Genomic DNA, 20259 nt, shown 5'->3' on the forward strand with positions numbered 1-20259 from the left:
ACACCTAGAGGACGTAAAGCTCACTATGGTAGATAAAACGTTGGAATGGAAAAAGTTGGATTAGTTTGGAATTCGAACACTCCCTTTGCAAGGAAACTGAGACAAGTTCTTAAAACTTTACTTTTGTAGAAAACTAAACAAAATAATGCCCAATCTCAACTACTTGGGGCCCAAAGTGATCGCAATAAGGAAATCTGTTTTCCAAAATGTCTTTCAAGGTAGCCTTACGAACTAGGTCAATTCGAGGGTACTTTCATTTAAAGAGTACTTACTGTGTTGAGCTCCCATGGAACAGAAGGTCTAAATATCTTCTAGTAAATCTTGTATAACTGGTTGAGTGAGAAAATAAAAGAGACTTGTGAAAAACATTTTCTACCAGAAGTAATGGCTGTAAAATCTACCATCATCATAAAAAAAACTGCAGCTCTGCTTTGTCTAAATAGAGAAGATATGGGGGTATCAAATTCTCCTGCCATCTGTTGAGGTCACATTGGAGGACCGGTCTTACTGCTGGATCTTTTGACAGTTGCTCTGCGAGTTGAAACTACGAAAGGTGGAAGCGTCTGATTGTGGTAAGAAAGTGGGAAAAAGGCTAAATAAAAAAAATATTGAAGTGGCAGCTTCCATGAGCTTACTGGGCGGTTCAAGCAACTCAATTCATACTGTAGATCTAAGCACCCCAACGCATAATGGAGGTCAAAGCACCTCGAATGTCTTGGGTGTCCTATGTGACATATATACACCATAAGAAACACAGGGGGTCTATTAGCTAACTATTAGAGCTATGCTATCACTACGGAGTCACCTAGATCTCAACGTGTGTGCAAAAGAATAAGGACAAAGTAAGAAAACAAGTGGATACAAAGGTGAAAAAGAGATCGATACATTCTAGACTATTCATCAGTGGCTGATCAGTCCAAAAGAGTGATGTAGGGTTTCCATCAAAAAAGACTTTTGTGATCAGTCATATCATCTGGCCAAACCCTGGAGTGTGAACGGCTAGTTCCCTGATCAATGGGACTGAACCACACAGTGTTGATATCTTAGGATTTGGTCCACCAGTACTGATGAAACATCCGCAATGACTGATCTATTGATGGTTTTGAAAAAGGTGCAACAAAACAGAAAATGTGACTTAAAATAGGATGGAATGTCCTCCTTTACGCAACTTTATTCTATGGACAAGACATGCCTCCTAATTAAAAACAGAACAGTGCAAGATGACAGTAACAAATATCTGTCTGTAAAGGGGCCCCTTTACAGACAGATATTTGTTACCATCCTATTTTAAGTCACATTTTCTGTTTTGTTGCACCTTTTTCAAAACCATCAATAGATCAGTCATTGCGGATGTTTCATCAGTACTGGTGTCGTAATTGGCCCGATCGGATTAGCGATTAGCTGAACCTACACGTTTCGCTTCTTAACTTGGCTATATACGATAAACGCCATTTTGAATGTTGCAGCGGCCATCTTAGACCATGAGCGGCCTCGTGGCCGACGTGCCCTTTAGTCCTTTGTCCGTTCCACTGACCACTCTCATCTGCCCAGCAACAGGCTATTTTTAGTACTGGTCAAGCCACACATGCGCAGTTCTCACTGACCCGTAAACCTTCAGGAATGTGCCGCTAACTGACCAGTGGGTTTGAAACTCTCCAATGAGCTGGCAGTATTCCAAAACATGACCATATATGTCTCTAAAATTGTGTCTTAACTTATGCCGCCTATCTTTTATTGCCCCAAAATTGTATATAAACGGGGTCACACCGGTGTTCGGTGTGATACCTCTTGCATTACCGAAGGGTGCTGTTTGAGTGTACCACCACCCCATGGGGTCCTAATAAACTTGTTCTTTGCATTTTATAGTTTCGGTGCCAACAGGTCTTGTGTAAGTGGGTAATCTCTGAAGCGTGTAGGCCTTGGGAACCCCGAAATACTTCAATTGGCGACCACGAAGGGACTCATCGGCGACTCGGATGCCCGAAGGAGAGGTCGTGACGAAGGCTTGGAAATCCGCCATGGGCGCGCGCTGCCACGAGTGACCCGAGTCTTGGCTGCCACGGTGTTTTTTCCTTTCCTTCCGATCTGATCTTCCAGGTGGCGCCGGTCTCCGACTGAGTTTTCGAAGTGCCCGCATCACTGAGAGAGTGCCGTTTGGCTGATTTGGCTTACAAGACCTTGGCAGTTGGAACCTGGACAGTTGAGTAGTTGGTAAGAATTGTGTTCGGTAAGGTAGTCTTCGGACGCTTACTGAAGTTCTACGAATTGTGTTCGGTAAGGTAGTCTTCGGACGCTTACTGAAAAATCTGTGCTTTGTGACCGGTGAGGACGCTTGCCGAATTCTATGAACTTTGATTTGAGTTAGCTAACATTGTGAATTTGTGATCTTTGAACTTATATGTGTAGTGCACTTCACATAGGCAGGCATGTAGAGATGTTTCTCTAACTTTGTTTTTTTTCCTTGAGCGGCACAATCGTGTGGAGAATTGTAAGTGCCATTTTTCTGGTATCACGCTTTCGTGATACTTTTCGAACATGCCTGTTTTTAGCACACTCCGAGGAATGTGTTGTTTTGGAGAAGGTGCCTCAATCAGGTTAGCGGAATCACAGCCGGCTCCCCCAGAGGGGACTCCAAATAGGGAAATGTATATCAAGTTCGGCCTCCCCCCTATTATGTACAGTAAATTGTGGCATAAGTACACTAAGGCCGATCCCGAATTGCAATGGCCCCTACACGGGTCATACGATTTGAGTAAAATCCAATTTGTGGAGCAATGTATGTTTCAGCGCAGGTCTAGACAAAATATGTTTGATTGTGTGCGAATGTGGGAGAAAGCGGCGCGTGAACGAATGAAGCGTGAGGTTGCCTTGGCGGACAAAGAGCAGCGCAAGGCTGCTCGGGATAAGGCTTTACAGCTTGAGGAAAAGGAGGCTCAGGAGAAGAAAGAAAGGGAGGAACGGGAACGTAATTTGCAAACTGCTGGTCAGTTTCCTATTCGCCGACCACTTTATCCTGTCCTTAATAATGAAGTTGATGATTTTTCTTTGTTAGATCGGTCACCGCCTCCGTATGTTACGCCGACGGCTCCAGCTGTGGACTCTGACGATGACGGACGGGATAAGTCGGGCAAGAAGGGTGTATCGGCTCTCAGGTTTACTGCGGAGAGGTCCGCTCATTTACGTAGTTGGGCTCGCAAAGTGAATAAGCATAGTGTTACTCAGGATCAATTGATATCAGAGAAAGCAGGGTGGACGGATCTTGAAGTGATGTATTTTTTGTCTTCCTTGGCTGATGAGGTTGTAAGCGCATATCGAGATCTTTCTGATACGTTAGAGCCAAAAGTGTTGTCGGTGTACCGTGAAAATTTAGCTAAAGGTGACTTTGATCTTTCAGATGTTGACGACCTGTTCAAGCAATTGATCAAGCTGCGGGATGAGACAACCCATTTGAGGCAGGAACGGAAGCGGAGGCAAAAGGAGTCCGAGCCGGGAAATGACGGGGCGGTTAAGGAGTGTTCTCTCCGTGGTTCAGATAAGAGCTCTGCGTTGCATGTTATGCCTATGCGTGAAGCCGCGCCTTTGTATGTTCCACCAAAAGGGGAAGGTACGGATGATGATAAGTTGTCGAAGGATGCGAAAGGGTATTTTGTGTATAATTGGGTATATACGCCATGGAATAGGGCAGATGTCATGGCACTGAAAAATTCTTTACCTGATCTCCGAAAGAACCCAGCGGCATTTTATGAGGGGGTGGAGGGGGCTATATCGTCTTGTGTGATGACTCTTGTAGATATAGATTTGTTTTTTGGGCTAATTTTACCACCTGATATGTGGAGGCAAATTCGTAAAAATAATGATGAAACGATTTTGGGGGGGATATGGAAAGAGATAAATGCTGCAGATTTAGATAGAGAACCAGCATGTAAGCCTTGTCAGCTAATTCTAGATCTTCCGGCAGCTATTTTGCATAAATTGAAAACGCTTGTTCCCGCCAAAAAGATAGATTGGACCATGTTAACGTCGTGCAAACAGAAACCCGATGAAACGGTCTCAGATTTCTTTACCCGCTTCGAGGAGGCATTTCATGATTACAGTGGTCAATCTTTAACTGACGATACGGGTCGGCATTTGTTTGTAGATAAGTATGTGGCTAATCTCCTACCAGAGATTGCAAAGCGATTGAAGTTGAGTGAGAGTTCCTGGGCCACGGCGACCCCTGCGTCCTTGTTAACTATGGCTCAGTATTATGAGCGGCAGGAAGTGGAGGCTAAAGAAAGTGTGGAGAAAAAGACGAAGGAATTGAAAACGAAGGTGATGTTGGCGCAGGTTCGGGGAACACAGGGTAGAGGGAATGAGAGAGGTAGACGAGGGGGAGGTAACGCATTATATGGTCGTACGGACATTGCGGAGGATCAGTGTGCTTATTGTAAGGAGTTTGGGCATTGGGCCGACGATTGTCCGGTACTTCGTGAACAGCGTAGTCAGCGTGGTCGAGGTAGTGGAAGGTCAAGAGGAGGTTATACTGGAACGAGAGGTGGTGGAGGTGATCGTAAACAGGCTGAGGAGAGGGGCCGTGGCCAGGACGAACGAAATACGTTTGATAGACGGAATCAATATCAGATTTCGGAAGGAGAGAACGTGGAACATCAGGATTATGTGCATGCATAGGATTGCGTAGGATGGGGTAAGGAATCAGTTGAAGTGCCAGTAGATCAGCAAGGTCCATATGTAACAGCGGGTATTTTGGGTTCTACTGATCAGTTTCTAGTCGACACAGGAGCTACTCGCAGCGCTCTGTCGAAAAACTTGGTTCCGAGGGCTCCCCTGTCTGGCGAAATGATTACGTGTGTAGGGTTTGATGGCACACCCTCCCCCAGCCCATTGTCCAAGCCCCTTGCACTATGCATTGACAAATATTTTAGTTTTGGCCAATTTTTGTTATCGCCCCATACCCCAGATAATATCTTGGGCATTGACTTGCTTAAATATTTTCGAGCAACAATACGCTGCGCTCCAGAAGGAGTGCGGGTTATTCTGAATGACAACTACCCTGACCCTGACGATTGCCCCGACCCTGACAGATTTTGTGTCATTTTAGATATTCCTGCTCTGGCCTCTCTGCCGCACACGTTGTGGGCGACATCAGATACGGATGTGGGAGAGATGCGCATTCCACCAATACACATTACTGTTAAGGAGGGGGCCCCCCTACCACGAGTGCCACAGTATAAGATCTCGAAGGAAGGTGAAATTGCACTGACACATATTGTTCAGGATTTGATTTCTGCGGGGGTGGTGGAGGAGGTCCCTTATAATGTCTGTAACAGCCCTATTCTACCGATTCTTAAGAGAGACTCAGATGGCAAGATCTATCGATTTATTATTGATTTGCGTGAAATAAATAAAATTGTCATTCCCCAATACCCGGTGGTGTCTGATATTACGACCTTGCTTACCTTGGTTCCACCGACAGCCACCACCTTTAGTGTTATTGACTTAAAGAATGCGTTCTTTTCCATCCCTGTTCACCCAGATAGCAGATATCTGTTTGGTTTTACGCTCAATAATAAATCGTATAGATTTTGTCGTGTTCCCCAAGGTTATACTGAGAGCCCTAGCATCTACAGCCAGGCTTTGAAACGTCAACTAGATTCCTTTACATTGCAGTCTGGCGTGGCACTCATCCAGTATGTGGATGACCTTCTGCTCGCCGCCGACTCCTATGCACAATGTGAACAGAGTACGCTTGCGTTGCTTTCCTTTTTGGCACACAACAATCACAAGGTTTCCAAGAAAAAGCTTCAATACTGTAGACCCCAGGTGACCTACCTCGGTCATCTGTTGTCTAAGGAGGGGCGGGCATTAACATCTGATCGAATTCAGGCAATTTTAGACACACCAGTCCCCCGCACGCAGAGAGATGTGCGTGCCTTCATAGGGTTGACATCTTTTTGTAGACAATGGATCATGGGTTTTTCACATATCATAAAACCTTTGCTAGCATTGTTGTCCAAAACTACACCGATGCCTCTTGAGTGGACAGACGAATGTCGGAAAGCCTTTGAGCAGTTGAGACAGGCTCTTTGTTCTGCACCTGTGTTAGGAACACCAGACTATACGAAACTTTTCACACTGTACGTGCACGAGAATGATGGGTGCGCATTGTCAGTGTTAGTGCAGTTACACGGGGATAAGCAGAGACCATGTGCATACTTCTCTGCCATTTTGGATCCTGTAGCACGAGGGTTGCCTGGGTGTTTTCGGGCGGTAGCGGCAACAGCAGTAGCCATACGACAGAGTGAGGGCATAGTGTTATCACACAAACTATTGGTGTTAGTTCCCCACGCAGTAGATGCCCTGTTAAACCAAACAAAGACCCAATATCTTACGAGCGCACGACTTACAGGATATGAGCTGACGCTTTTAGCGCCTCACATAACATTGAAAAGATGCGCTACTTTGAACCCCGCGACTTTATTGCCCTATCCGGCCGAGGAAAGTCAGGAAGAAAAACATCATGACTGTGTTTTCCTGACTGAGGAACAGACAAAGGGTCGTGTTGACTTACAGGATGTGCCACTTCCTGATGTGGATGGGGAACTGTGGGTTGATGGATCGTGTTTGAGGCTGCCGGATGGTACGACTTCTGCAGCATATGCGATCACGACTCTTAAGACGGTGGTTGAAACAGCTAGAATACCACAAAAATCGGCTCAGGCAGCAGAGCTGATAGCCTTAACAAGAGCCTGCGAATTGAGTGCTGGCCTATGTGTGAACATATACACAGACAGCCGGTACGCCTTTGGAGTGGCCCATGACTTCGGACTTCTCTGGAGGGAACGCGGGTTTCTGACATCACACGGAGAGCACATTATGCACGGAGAGTTAGTGCGTGATCTCTTAAACGCGTTGCTTTGCCCCAAGAAAGTAGCAATAGTGAAGTGCAGTGCCCATAAAAAGATCACGGATAAAGTGGGTCAAGGAAACGCCTTTGCAGACAACATAGCAAGGCAGACGGCCATGTCCCGAACTAGCTCCCCTATGTACGTGGTACAATCACAGGCCGAGAGATGGAGTGATGCTAGAGCAGAGATACGGGATATTCAAAAATCAGCTACAGAATCTGAGTTTGCGGCTTGGGCAGCAGATGGGGTGCTAGATGACGAAGGTTGTTGGAGAAGCAAAGACATGGAGAAGTGGAAATTGCCTGCGGCTTACTTACAGGCGATGGTCCAGATGACTCATGGACTGGCCCACGTCGGAGCTCTTGCAATAACTCGGCTTTTAACACGAGTTTGGGAACATCCCGAGATTGCGAACACCGCAAAGAGAGTAGTGCAGACCTGCCTGGTATGTTTGCAACACAATCCTGGAAAGGGGGCCTATACTCCCAAAGGAGGGTTCGTTCCACCTTCTGCACCGTTTGAAGTGCTTCAAATGGATTACATCCAACTCGAGCGCTGCAATAACTTGAAGTACGTCTTAGTGGTGGTGTGTGCTTTTAGCAAATGGGTTGAGGCCTACCCCACGAAAGACAATACGGCTTTAACAACAGCTAAGGTGTTGCTTAAGGAATTCTTTCCTCGCTTTGGAGTTTGCAAATTTTTGTGGAGCGATAATGGGCCCCATTTTGTTGGAAAGATTGTGGAATATGTACTGAAGGGGTTAGGGATTCAGCAAAAGTTCCACGCTGTATTCCACCCTCAGTCAGCAGGTTTGGTCGAGCGGTACAATGCCACCTTGAAGCTTAAGCTGGCCAAAATCGTGGCGTCTACATCGTTGAAGTGGCCAGATGCATTGCCGCTAGCACTGCTCTCTCTTAGATCAGTACCCCACTCACGAACAGGCCTTACGCCCTATGAGGTGGTGTTTGGCCGCCCCATGAATATCTGGGGGGTGCCCAAGCCGCGATTAATACATGATGTGCCTTGTGTTATGATGAATGATTATTTGGCACGATTAACAAATGATTTGCTCTCTATTCATCAACAGGTTCGAGAAGCGCTCCCTGATAACTCCACTGGAGAAGGCCACGATCTTCGTCCTGGGGATCATGTGATGATCCGCTCGTTTGAGAGAGCAAGCAGTTTGGAGCCCAGGTGGAAAGGCCCCGAGCAGGTCCTCTTGGCGACCCGCACCGCAGTACGAGTGACGAACAGAAAGCGGTGGGTGCATTCGACCCATTGTCGCCGTGTCTCTCCGGACCTGGTGACTCCTGCTGTGCTGACTGATTACAAAGAGATCTTGGAGAAAGAAAAGAGCCCAGCTGTGACGTCGGCCGAAGTGGAGGGAGTCTTCCCGGACCAACCTGCTACTGGAAGAGAGCGCTACAATCTACGACCGCGATAAAGAAGATTTTTTGTTCCTTTTTAGACTGGTTGGTAACCGCTCCAGGTTTGTGAAACGGAAACCGGGAATTCCAAGGGGGGGGGATCAGTTCTGCCAGAGTAGCGACACCCGTCTTGGCCCGGAGAAGAAAACAACGGCTACCTCGGAGTTCAGCACCGTATTTTTCTTTTTTTTAGGGTATACACGTACGTGTATCAGAGACTATTTGTGAAAAACTGTGAACAATTTGTGTCGTTTGAGACTTTGCACAGACTTCCTTGAACTATGGCATCAACGGCATCGCGTGATAAGAAAATACTGGGTGCCTTTCTTTTTGTTTTCACGATTGTGGTGATAGCTGTTATAGCTTGGGTAGTTGAACTTGTGGTGCCTGTACGAGAACACTTGCTGCAGACTACCCCGGCACCGTCTGAACATTTCCATTTTACATTGCCATTCCATGAAGAACGCCATCGCCAAACGTACTTAAATAACAGCTTCATTCAGATTCTTCACCACACGCATAATATGACCAATACCTCTAACTGCTGGGTGTGTGGAATGTTGCCTGGGCATCAGAAGAGAGGGGGCACCCCACTTATTCCACTCCCGTTTTCGCACAATGGGTCATGCAATGCCTGGTACACCCTCCTCTTTACTCTGAGATGGCCAACCAAAGGGGGGGTGCTTTTTCGTTTGAATAAAGTATGTTCCCATGACAAGGATGGGTTTCCCCGGGCTGAGGGTACACGTTTTGAATGGGAAGAATACAGGCCTGATAATGTATCCGCTCCACGAATATATAGCAATCAGCGAAATGTGAATGTATCCAGTGCTCATGTCATAAACGTCATTGCCACAAAAGCCGATTTATGTATCCGAAACAAGGGCACGATTGCAGTGGGGAAAAGCGAATGTAATATTACTCTCACGTTTGATAGCCCGAATGGCATTTCATTTGTTGCATCTCGAAACACCTACTTCATCTGTGGAACGAAGGGGTACCATCAGCTTCCAGTGGGGTGGTTGGGCACATGTTATGTATCGTTTGTGCTGCCTCCTGTATTCATTGCCCCTCCGATGTACCACAACGACTATACTCTGTACCACGATTTTGTTCTGAATAGAGTTAAGCGAACTGTTGCTCTAGAGGATATTGATCAAACGGACACTGCATTACAACAATATGTGGATTTCAATCTGGGACTATTCTCCTTTGTGGGGGCTGCATTGAACAGCCGGAAAATCAGACGGCTGACTCGCGTTGTCGAGGCTGTTGCGAATGACACTGCTGTTGCCCTGGGGAATATTACCGAAGAACTGCAGATTTCTAGAATTGTCACCCTCCAAAACCGGATGGTGCTGGATGTTGTTTTGGCTGATCGTGGGGGGGCATGTAGAATCATCGGAAGCAGCTGTTGTGTCTATGTCCCTGATAATTCTCCATCTGTGTATGATGCGATTTCCAAGCTGCATAAAATCGCTGCCGAAATACACCCGGACAATGGAACTTGGACACTTTCTGGATGGTTCTGGTCCATGATTGCAACTTGGGGCTGGAAACTGTTGACAATTCTTTGCATACTTGTGGGAGCAATGTTCTTTATATGCTTGTGTATCCAATGTGGCCCTGCCTTATGTTCAATGTGTCTATCAGCTTGTTTACCATCGAGACGAGCTCTTGCTCAGGATAAAATGATGCTACACACAGAGGTGACAAAAATTATGTTAATAGACATCGAGGACGAACATCCAGACTATGTTCATTATGAGGTAGATTCAGCTAAACGCTAAAAGGGTCGTCTGTCGTAATTGGCCCGATCGGATTAGCGATTAGCTGAACCTACACGTTTCGCTTCTTAACTTGGCTATATACGATAAACGCCATTTTGAATGTTGCAGCGGCCATCTTAGACCATGAGCGGCCTCGTGGCCGACGTGCCCTTTAGTCCTTTGTCCGTTCCACTGACCACTCTCATCTGCCCAGCAACAGGCTATTTTTAGTACTGGTCAAGCCACACATGCGCAGTTCTCACTGACCCGTAAACCTTCAGGAATGTGCCGCTAACTGACCAGTGGGTTTGAAACTCTCCAATGAGCTGGCAGTATTCCAAAACATGACCATATATGTCTCTAAAATTGTGTCTTAACTTATGCCGCCTATCTTTTATTGCCCCAAAATTGTATATAAACGGGGTCACACCGGTGTTCGGTGTGATACCTCTTGCATTACCGAAGGGTGCTGTTTGAGTGTACCACCACCCCATGGGGTCCTAATAAACTTGTTCTTTGCATTTTATAGTTTCCGTGCCAACAGGTCTTGTGTAAGTGGGTAATCTCTGAAGCGTGTAGGCCTTGGGAACCCCGAAATACTTCACTGGTGGACCAAATCCTAAGATATCAACACTGTGTGGTTCAGTCCCATTGATCAGGGGACTAGCCGTTCACACTCCAGGGTTTGGCCAGATGATATGACTGATCACAAAAGTCTTTTTTGATGGAAACCCTACATCACTCTTTTGGAATGGTCAGCCACTGATGAATAGTCTATAATGTATCAATCTCTTTTTCACCTTTGTATCCACTTGTTTTCTTACTTTGTCCTTATTCTTTTGCACACACGTTGAGATCTAGGTGACTCCGTAGTGATAGCATAGCTCTAATAGTTAGCTAATAGACCCCCTGTGTTTCTTATGGTGTATATCTATTTGGAGCTGGGGATAAAACCAGGTGTGGGTCTTTAAACTCTATATCCCTTGGACCCCCCCCCTTTTGAGAAGTTGGTGTATTGTACTATGTGACATCTCATAAAGGTGTCCGAAGCGGCACACATATCTTGAGTGCTCAGAGTACAGCAGACGATACTGCCATGGAAGATAAAGGGCCTCAGAGTGAAGAATTACTAGATGAATATATCCTTGACCTGGATCACTATGATATGGACACTGAAGGCCTCTTCACAGAGGGGGGAATGTCGAATGTCTGTCATCCTCTAAGGGGATAATAATGGATCCCCTTGGTAAGGAGCTATTTCCTCCCCATAACATCAGGCATCCAAGAAGTACCAAATGATAGCCTCAAGATCACGTTGGGAAATATATTAGACAGTGGATAAGAAATCCCCTAGAAAAAGAGGCACATAACAATTTGAGAGCAGAGTGCTCTAGACCAGTGATCCAAGAGAAAGTTTGCCTAACACCGAACCGGGATCCTAAACTTATCACCTTTTTATTCAAGCTGGGGAGAGACCCCAGAAAAGGCATGGAAAGAACCTGCAAGTCCTGCCAAGATCGCCTTCTCAACATCCTAAGCTCCCTAGCTAGAATAAACAGCTTGGCAGAGGAGGCCCATATTAATGTGACCCCAGTAGATATTAATCTACTTAGGAGCTGTAGCCAGAGAGATTTGATTCACCTAGGAAATGGCAATCTAGGGGTGAAGGCCGAAATGCGTAGGGTTATCCTAAGCAATATTCAACCCAAATTTGGAGCCATGGCGGATAAAGAACACTTTGAAATCCCCAAAGGCCTCCTGTTCAGAGAGGATACGATTAAACAATAGGAACATTTCTGGCTACATTCATGGCCTTGGACAAAGCACAGACAAATATGAGAAGGGTTTCTAACCCTATTGTTTTTGGTCGGGCCGGAAGAAAGAGTCTTTCTTCCGGCCGAGATGCTTAAAGGCCCAACCTCAGACAAAGAGGTTTCAGTAGAGATTACCAGCCAGGTACTTCACAGTCCAGTACCCCTAACGAGGATGAACCACTCATACCAGAAACTTCAGATCCTGTGGACAAGGATCCAATTTTCAGAGTGAGTACGAACACTTCACATATTTATTTTTCCCCAGTAAATGTGGAGGAGAGGTTGACAAGTTCTTTTCCCAACTTTGGAAATAAATTACACAAGACCCTTGGGTCATGGAAACTTCAAAATAGATTTCGCAGAGATCCTGGTCCAATCCTCTCTCCTAAGAGTATTGAAACTTACCTTAGAGCAACAGAAGGTGGTAGAAGAGGTGGTCTCTATGATACAAAAAGGTGTAATCGTAGAGGTTCCTTGGGAATGCCACTCTTCCTTGTGGAGAAAAAAGAGAACGGATGGAGACCAGTTATAAATCTCAGGTACCTGAACAGATTTCTAGTCTATAGACATTTCAAGATGGAGGAAATCCATCTCTTGAGAGACATTCTACTAGAAAAAGACTGGGTCGTGAAGTTGGACCTGAAAGATGCCTACTTCACCATTCCCATGGAGTCTCAAGGTTACCTCCAGTTCATATGAAATCACAGCCTTTTTCAGTTTCAGGTTCTTCCCTTAGGCCTATCCTCAGATCCTTGGTGTTTCACCAACGTAATGAGAGGGTGATTCCTTTCTGAGAGAGAGGAGGATAAGGTTGTTTACCATGACAATATCCTTATGATGTCCCAATATCAATCTTAGGTTTTAAAGGATCTGGAACTGGTGGTAAACTTCTAGAGAGTTTGGGTTTCATAATAAACAAGGAGAAGTCTATTCTGGTTCCTTCCAGGGCCCTAGAATGTGTGGGTTTTACGATAGACACAATTAAGACCCTTCTTCTTTTGCCAGAGAAGAAAATTACCAAGATTCGAAAGGAGATCAGATTTGTGTTGAGACTCGAGACAGCTGGCCAGACTCCTTGGTCTCGTTTCCTCTTCTATTCAAGCCATATTTCCGGGGCCATTACATTATCAAGCTCTACAGAGGGTGAAAGCGAGAGTTCTAAGAGAAGGATAATTGTATGGGGACAGGGTGATCCTAGATCAAGACGCCAGAATTGAATTGGACTGGTGGTTGAAGAACATGGATACCCGGAATGGCCTGGCAATCTTTGGGAGTTCCCCCGAATATATACTAGAATCCCACAACATAAATTATCTGGAGTTGACAGCAGGTCTCTATGCTCTAATGAGCTTCAAACACTCGCTGCAGGACAGAACTGTCATGTTAGAAATGGACAATGTGCCTGCAGTGGCCTACATAAATCGGTTAGGGGGTACAAAATTCTCAGTCTTGTCGGATTTGGCCAAAAGAATTTGGATTTTCTGTTTAGAACACAAGAAAAGCTTGAGAGCAGAATACTTACAGAGGAAAAACAATATTGCAGCAGATTGGAACTCTAGGTTCTTGAAATACCACAGCGAATGGAAGCTGAACGAGAGCCGCTTCAGACGTCTCCGTCACTTATGGGGTCCTTTGGAGGTGGATCTCTTTGCAAGTAGGTTGACATTTCAACTGAAGTACTTCAGCTGGATATCAGACCCAGGTCCTCAGGCAGAAAATGCATTCCTTCAACCCTGAAAGGGATCCTGAGCGTACACCTTTCCTCCCTTTGCAAGGATCCAGAGGATTCTCCAGAAGGTCAGACAGGAGCAATGTTCCCTGGTACTAGTAACTCCCTTATGGCCGTCCCAGGCTTGGTTTCCAACGACCTTGGAACTGGCCTGCGATATGCCCTTGCTTCTTTAGGAAGAGGAAGGCCATTTAAGGGATGTAGATTGAAGAGAACACCCTCTAATTTAGACTGAAATTTTGAACCTTCTTGCCCGGAAAGTGTCAGGAAATCTAGTCATATGTCATGTCTTTCAGGAAGGGCTGAGGAACTCCTCGAGGAATCCTGTGCTCCAGGTACCCACTATAGATACAATGGAATATGGAAAACATGGGTACGCAGGTGCTTGGAGAGGGACTTGGATCCAGTGGAAGCTCCTATAATTGAAGTGGTTAACATCTTTGTAGAACAGTTTGATAGGGGCCTTAGTTATAGGTCACTTAATTGTTACAGTTCTGCAATCTCCGCAGGACTCGCATTAGCAAATGATAGAAACATTGGGGAAAATGTCATAGTATGTAGAATTCTTAAGAGCATTAGGTTAAGGAGAACCCACTGATCTAGATATGAGACTGTTTGGGATGTTAAAATAGTCCTGGATCTTTTCACAGTCTAGTAACAGATATTTAGATCGGAAGACACTTTCTATGTAGCTAGATTCTCTTCTCTGTTTCATTTCTTGTTGTAGTGTATAGGATGCTAAAGCTTTAGAGGTAAGCAACGGGGTTTAAAATGTCTTTGGAGTGAGATTTGAAATTATTAGAAGAACTAAGACTATGTCAGAAAAATTATTTAAATACCACACAACACCTCGGGTCTACAAAGGTAGGTGAAAAATGAGGAAAGGTAAGGATAAGCATATGTCAAAAAGTTAAGTCACCAACCTCCTCTATTTGAGAGGAGAACCTCTTTTGCCAGAACCCATCATTCACAGATTGTGAGGTTTCATCATTTGGGTCTGGCCTCCTCTCACCAGGGAACTCAGTCTCAAGAATTGACTGGGGTACCCTTAGCTGATTGAAGAACTAGAGGATGGCTGATGAGTCCACAGAGTACAACATAGAACCCAAAGGCATATATTCATGCTATGTGAAAAGGGTTTCCAACAAAAGAAGACGAAACGTGCAGCGCTAAATAATACGAAAAAGGGTATTAAAAATGACTGAAGGAGCTCCATACCAATTTTATTACCGGTGCAAAGAAAGCGCGACTAAACTCACGAACCATTACATAGCTGCAGGACACACAGACAGCGATCTCCATTGGGTTGTTCTAGAGAAACCATATATCCCTGCACATGTTACAGATATTCAGCATTTTCTTCTGCGCAGGGAGCAAAGATGGGTATATAGATTGAAAAGTGACCTCGTTGGGCTCAATGATGAGATACCATGGTTGTCACTTTGAACATCTGATTGCAGATTAGAACAGTACATACAGAATCCACCTATGTGTATGTACGTACTTAAGGCCCAGGGAGAATGGTTGGGCATCACTAACTGGGTTTGAATAACCATTGTACACACTTTAGCTTTTTGCATTGCTAAGCTTATTTTAATTTTTTATTATATTTGTCAAAACACTTGATATTAATAAAGAATGTATCGATACAGACGACAATCAAAGTACGCAGGGCTAACCATAACATCTAATAATCATTCGGCCAATTCGTTACTGTGCAATGATTGTTGCATGTTTTCAATAACGTTCATGTAAAGACAAGTATAATAAAACAGCGCGTGTGCCTAGGACTATTAACAACGCACTACCATTTGATTGTTGTGCAATGCTTGTTGCATGTTTTCAATAAAGTTTATGTAAAGACAAGTATAATAATACAGCTCGTGAGCTTAAGGCTATTAACAACACACAATCACTTGAACGTTGTGACTATGCGCAACCGGGGAGCGCTTTCCCTAGTTGTCATGCGCAGTAGGACCACATTGCAGGTTTCCTTACAGGCAGTAGATCAGAGACCTATTAGGACCCCAGACGCCAGGGTTAAAGGATCGTGTCATGGCCGCCACCGGTACCTCCAGTCATTATTCAATGACCGTCCTGGGGTACCGACGGGAGGTAAGGCCTATTTTGATAAAATTCGTGACTCATATTCTTTTAGGCTTTCGAATCACTTGTCCGGATGTTTTCTCTGCCGCGAGAGACGCTGCGTCTCTAGAAGGGCGGTGCCTTAGTTTGTGACTTTCAACCTAACGGGCTTTAGAAATGCATGTCCGTATAGTTCTCTGCCGCATAAGACACGCTGTTTCCACAATGGCAGAGATAGAATGATAATCATAGATGAAGGCAGTATTCCTCTAATTTAAGATTCACTCGTTATTTAACTCAACTATACACACTGTTTAAAAACAATATTCAATAATAGTCACAAAACTATGAATTGATCTGAATGTTGTTTCTGGCCTTTATTGCATGCCATGAATGAGTGTAACCATTGGTTACATTGGATTGCATTACACCACCTTTTAATATGCAAATCAATAGAGTTGCTTTTTGAATCATTGGAGGAGTCCACTGTTTGTATTGAGAATGCATCGCTATTGTGTAGGATGTTTAATAAATAAGAATCTTGTGATAGATAGACATGCCATGATAAATTGCATCATGGACATCAATTTCTGTTACAGAGCGGGGCCCCCTTCCCTGAGTAGTGACCAGGTAGAGGTGAGGGTGACACCCAATTGATATGGCTATGTGTATGTACTATATAGACTTCTTTGAAACCACTTCAGGGTTTCATTTTAGCCCTTTCATATGAGAGGGGCTAGCTTTTTGGCGAATAAGTTAGGTATGGGTAAGCAATACTTTAACATATGTATATTGTCTTTGCAGGTAACCGGTAATTTCTTCCACTTCTGCCTAGTTGGACATTACCGGTGTAGTATATGAAATGTTTCATTTGACATTCATCACTGTATAGTTTTTCACTTTTCGATAATTAGCAGCAACTCTGTCTTTTTGTTTGTCTGGTCCTGAAGAATGCCCCGATATTAGTAGATCCTTGTGAGGGCAGAAACATGTCGACCTAATTTCTCTGCTTAACAGTTGATAATCTCAAATGTTAGCATACTGCTTTTTAATCAGGACAAGGGTATTCTTGGAATAAAATTGGTATGGAGCTCCTTTAGTCATTTTTAATACCCTTTTTCGTATTATTTAGCGCTGCACGTTTCTTCTTTTTTTGTTGGAAACCCTTTTCACATAGCATGAATATATGCCTTTGGGTTCTATGTTGTACTCTGTGGAGTCATCAGCCATCCTCTAGTTCTTCAATCAGCTAAGGGTACCCCAGTCAATTCTTGAGACTGAGTTCCCTGGTGAGAGGAGGCCAGACCCAAATGATGAAACCTCACAATCTGTGAATGATGGGTTCTGGCAAAAGAGGTTCTCCTCTCGAATAGAGGAGGTTGGTGTCTTAACTTTTTGACATATGCTTATCCTTACCTTTCCTCATTTTTCACCTTCCTTTGTAGACCCGAGGTGTTGTGTGGTATTTAAATGTTATATAGGGGAAATACACCTTGAAGGTCTTTAAAATTTCCCTGAGACCTCCCTTAATGTTTTGTTTTCCAGAAAAATTATTTGCCCTAGGTTTGAGTCTTGCAAAAGTTGTGCATAGAAGAATGCATGAAAGAATATGATTCCAGATTGAGCAAGCATCGTTCTGATGGTGTTGAGCAACCACTCATCTCCTTTTGTGAAACCTTTCAAGGCTGTAACGTCTGCTTCTGTAGCAAGGTGTGTTAAATGGACTATGAATTTTGGAGGTGTTGACCTTAAGAACCTTCAAGCACACTCTATAAGAGGAGCTATGGTTAGCCAATCCTTCTGTAAAGGTGGAAGACTAGAGGATATCCTAGGACTGCCGATTGGTCAAACTCTAATACCTTCGCAAAACAGGATCAAGCACATGTCGGATGTTGTTTTACAGGCCTATCAACATGCATAATGGTAGCCTCCGGTCTTGTAATGAAATAGCGATTCTCCTAATTAAATGCCAAGAGAATCTGGATTTCATTAAAGACAGAGAGGTTAACATTATCCCACACCTCCCATCTCTGGAGTTGGTTGAAGGGTTTGGATAATGATATAAATAATAATAAAAAAAGAAAAAGAAAATCAAACAATACAAAACTAAAGGAGGTTAATAAAAAAATGTTTTATATCTCATTGTATTAGTTTGTGTGCTATTTATTTAGAATGTCATACACCTATAGAGAATGTTCTAATATCTCTCTTCATTTTCAGATAAATTCCAGTAGTTCGCGTCTCCATCACCTGGAAACCTCTATGAACTGAGTGCCTTCTTTCCTTGTTTCTACAAAGCAAGTTCTTCGTTGTTTAACCACATGGCTGCTGGGCGTTTTCCCCCCCTGTGCTGGAAAATGCCATTTTAGTGGCACCATGACGAGCTCAGCTCGTCATCAGCACACGACACCTTTGGGTGATGACGAGCTGAGCTCGTCATCAGCATCGAAAGGGTTAAGGAGTTTCTTCACTTCCTGTTGTACTATATAGCTTTAGGACTTTTCATAATGCATGATGGAGAATTTTAGACCGTATTTGAAAGAGGCAGAATGCACTGTGGGCATGTCTATTAAGGTCTTGCTGTATTCTGTTATAGAACAATTTTGTTTGTGATGTAATACTTAAAAGGGGCTGTGTAGAGTTTGCATTAAAGGAATAATGCATAATGTTAACCTCTGTGTCTTTAATGAAATCCAGATTCTCTTGGCATTTAATAAGGGGATACGCTATTTCTTTTATTCTAATAAAGAGAAGCACTCACTGAACTGTAGCAGAAAGGATTAGAGCCAACATCGACAATCCTTGTCCGCATGCACTCAACAGAGAAGCTCCATATAAGACTGCTCTGATCTGGACTGGAAGCCCAGGCCTTTACGAGATTCATTGGTCTCTTATGGAGGCCAGCGTCCCCTGTTTTTTACCTCACTTCTTTCTTAAACTTGTGCCCTCATTGATCTCTTCTATATGGAGTGACTTGATCGGCACAAGAATACAGTTAAAAAAGAAATACAAAGTTTAGAGAACAAAATTTCCATCCACATCTGAAATTAAATAAAGCTAAAAAAAAATTAAAAAATTAAAAAAATTAAAAAATCAGCAACGTTATTATGTTAAGTCTCAAATTGTGCAAACCTTATTGTTTTTGTTGAATATTCCAACACAAGTTGTTGGAATATTCCAACATGTCTAGCAAAAATGGAATTACCAGTCAGTATTTCTGGAAGGATAAAGAAGTTTGAAAGAATCACTATTCTTTTACAAACATGCCAAATGTAAACAATCTGGTGTGAGAGAATTCTTAAGCAACACATTTTAAGGTATGAAATGTATCCGGGGTAGTAAAATTGATCAACAAAATGAGACAATATTGATTAAACACTTTTAAAATACTAGAATTTCTCACTGAATTGTATTTATGATTTAATGTCTCCTTTGCTGAATTCAGATCACCTTAATATAAACAATCTGTTGCTGTTAAAAGTCGCAAACTCGGTGTTGTGCCCTTCCTGCGTCCCCCACCAATTTTTTTCTGGGGTAATCAGATTGGCCACTGCTTGACAGTGCCTCCTCCCAACATCGGAAATTTACATCAAACATGATAACATTAAAAATGCCATAAAAATATTACATACAAGTAGATTCTTCTATAACGTACCTTAACTTTGTTGGGGCCATGTCCAACTTGAGGAACTTCTCTCTAGAAGAAAAGCAAAAGTTTAATGTTGTATTTTCATTTATATATTATGTATTGGAGATGCCCAAAATGTAGTGGGTCACTGAAACTGGTTCAATAAAGAAGGTATCTCATTGAAATTGAGCTAATATTTTATACCGTTTGTAGCGCATAATCTGCTGCTAGGGCAGAAGGCATCATTTAAAGAAACAGTGTCACTACAGAGGTAGGCAGAAGAGCAGAAAAAGGTACTGAAAGGGTGTTTAATCCTCAGGGTGCATAAGGAACCAGCCATAACGAAGATACGCTCCCCTGATAGCTTTTCCTGTTTATTGGGGCTCGTCATGTCACAGTACATGAAGCGCACACCGCAACTCTCTGCCTTTGCGACATCTGCTTTGCCGGAAACATTTCATACTATATTCATGCCTTCTTGTCCTAGCACTTTTTCAAAATATGTTCTATCCTAGTCGATCGGTCTTTGGTCTTTTTAAACCACTGTGTCTGACACTGACACACTTTCAACAACCTCAATTTCCAGTTTCTATCCCACCTACTCAGTCTCCACAATCCCAACTTCATCATTTTCTGTCTCCTCTACCATGTTTACAAGTAAATATTTTATAGCCCAGTCGGCACCACTTCACCCTCTTGCCAGTGTTTAATTTGCACCTACCTAGATCGCAACTTGTCAATCTAACAACCATATCAACCCTTAAAATTCATGCTCCAGGTTCCTAAAAATGGAACATAGTTATAGCTGTAATTTTACTGGAGTGACCAAGAGATGTGCGGGTTGTCAATCTTCCAAGGAATTTCTTTTCAGATTGGTAGCTGTATTCGGGCAGTCACTCCGG

General features: G+C 43.7%; 1 protein-coding gene across 3 annotated transcripts in view; it reads right to left on the reverse strand.

Moving 5' to 3' along the window:
* Positions 1-20259, reverse strand: part of LOC147673086 (spindlin-W-like) — a 94844-nt gene that overhangs the window by 37848 nt on the left and 36737 nt on the right. For all 3 annotated transcript variants that reach the window (XM_086946777.1, XM_086946775.1, XM_086946776.1), the window contains exon 2: positions 19385-19426. In XM_086946777.1, coding sequence (XP_086802903.1) covers positions 19385-19404 — 20 coding nt within the window. In that variant the 5' untranslated portion in view covers positions 19405-19426. The remainder of the gene's footprint in view (positions 1-19384; positions 19427-20259) is intronic.

This window comes from Lissotriton vulgaris, chromosome 12, assembly GCF_964263255.1.
Source record: "Lissotriton vulgaris chromosome 12, aLisVul1.2, whole genome shotgun sequence".
In the NCBI taxonomy this organism is placed as follows: domain Eukaryota; kingdom Metazoa; phylum Chordata; class Amphibia; order Caudata; family Salamandridae; genus Lissotriton; species Lissotriton vulgaris.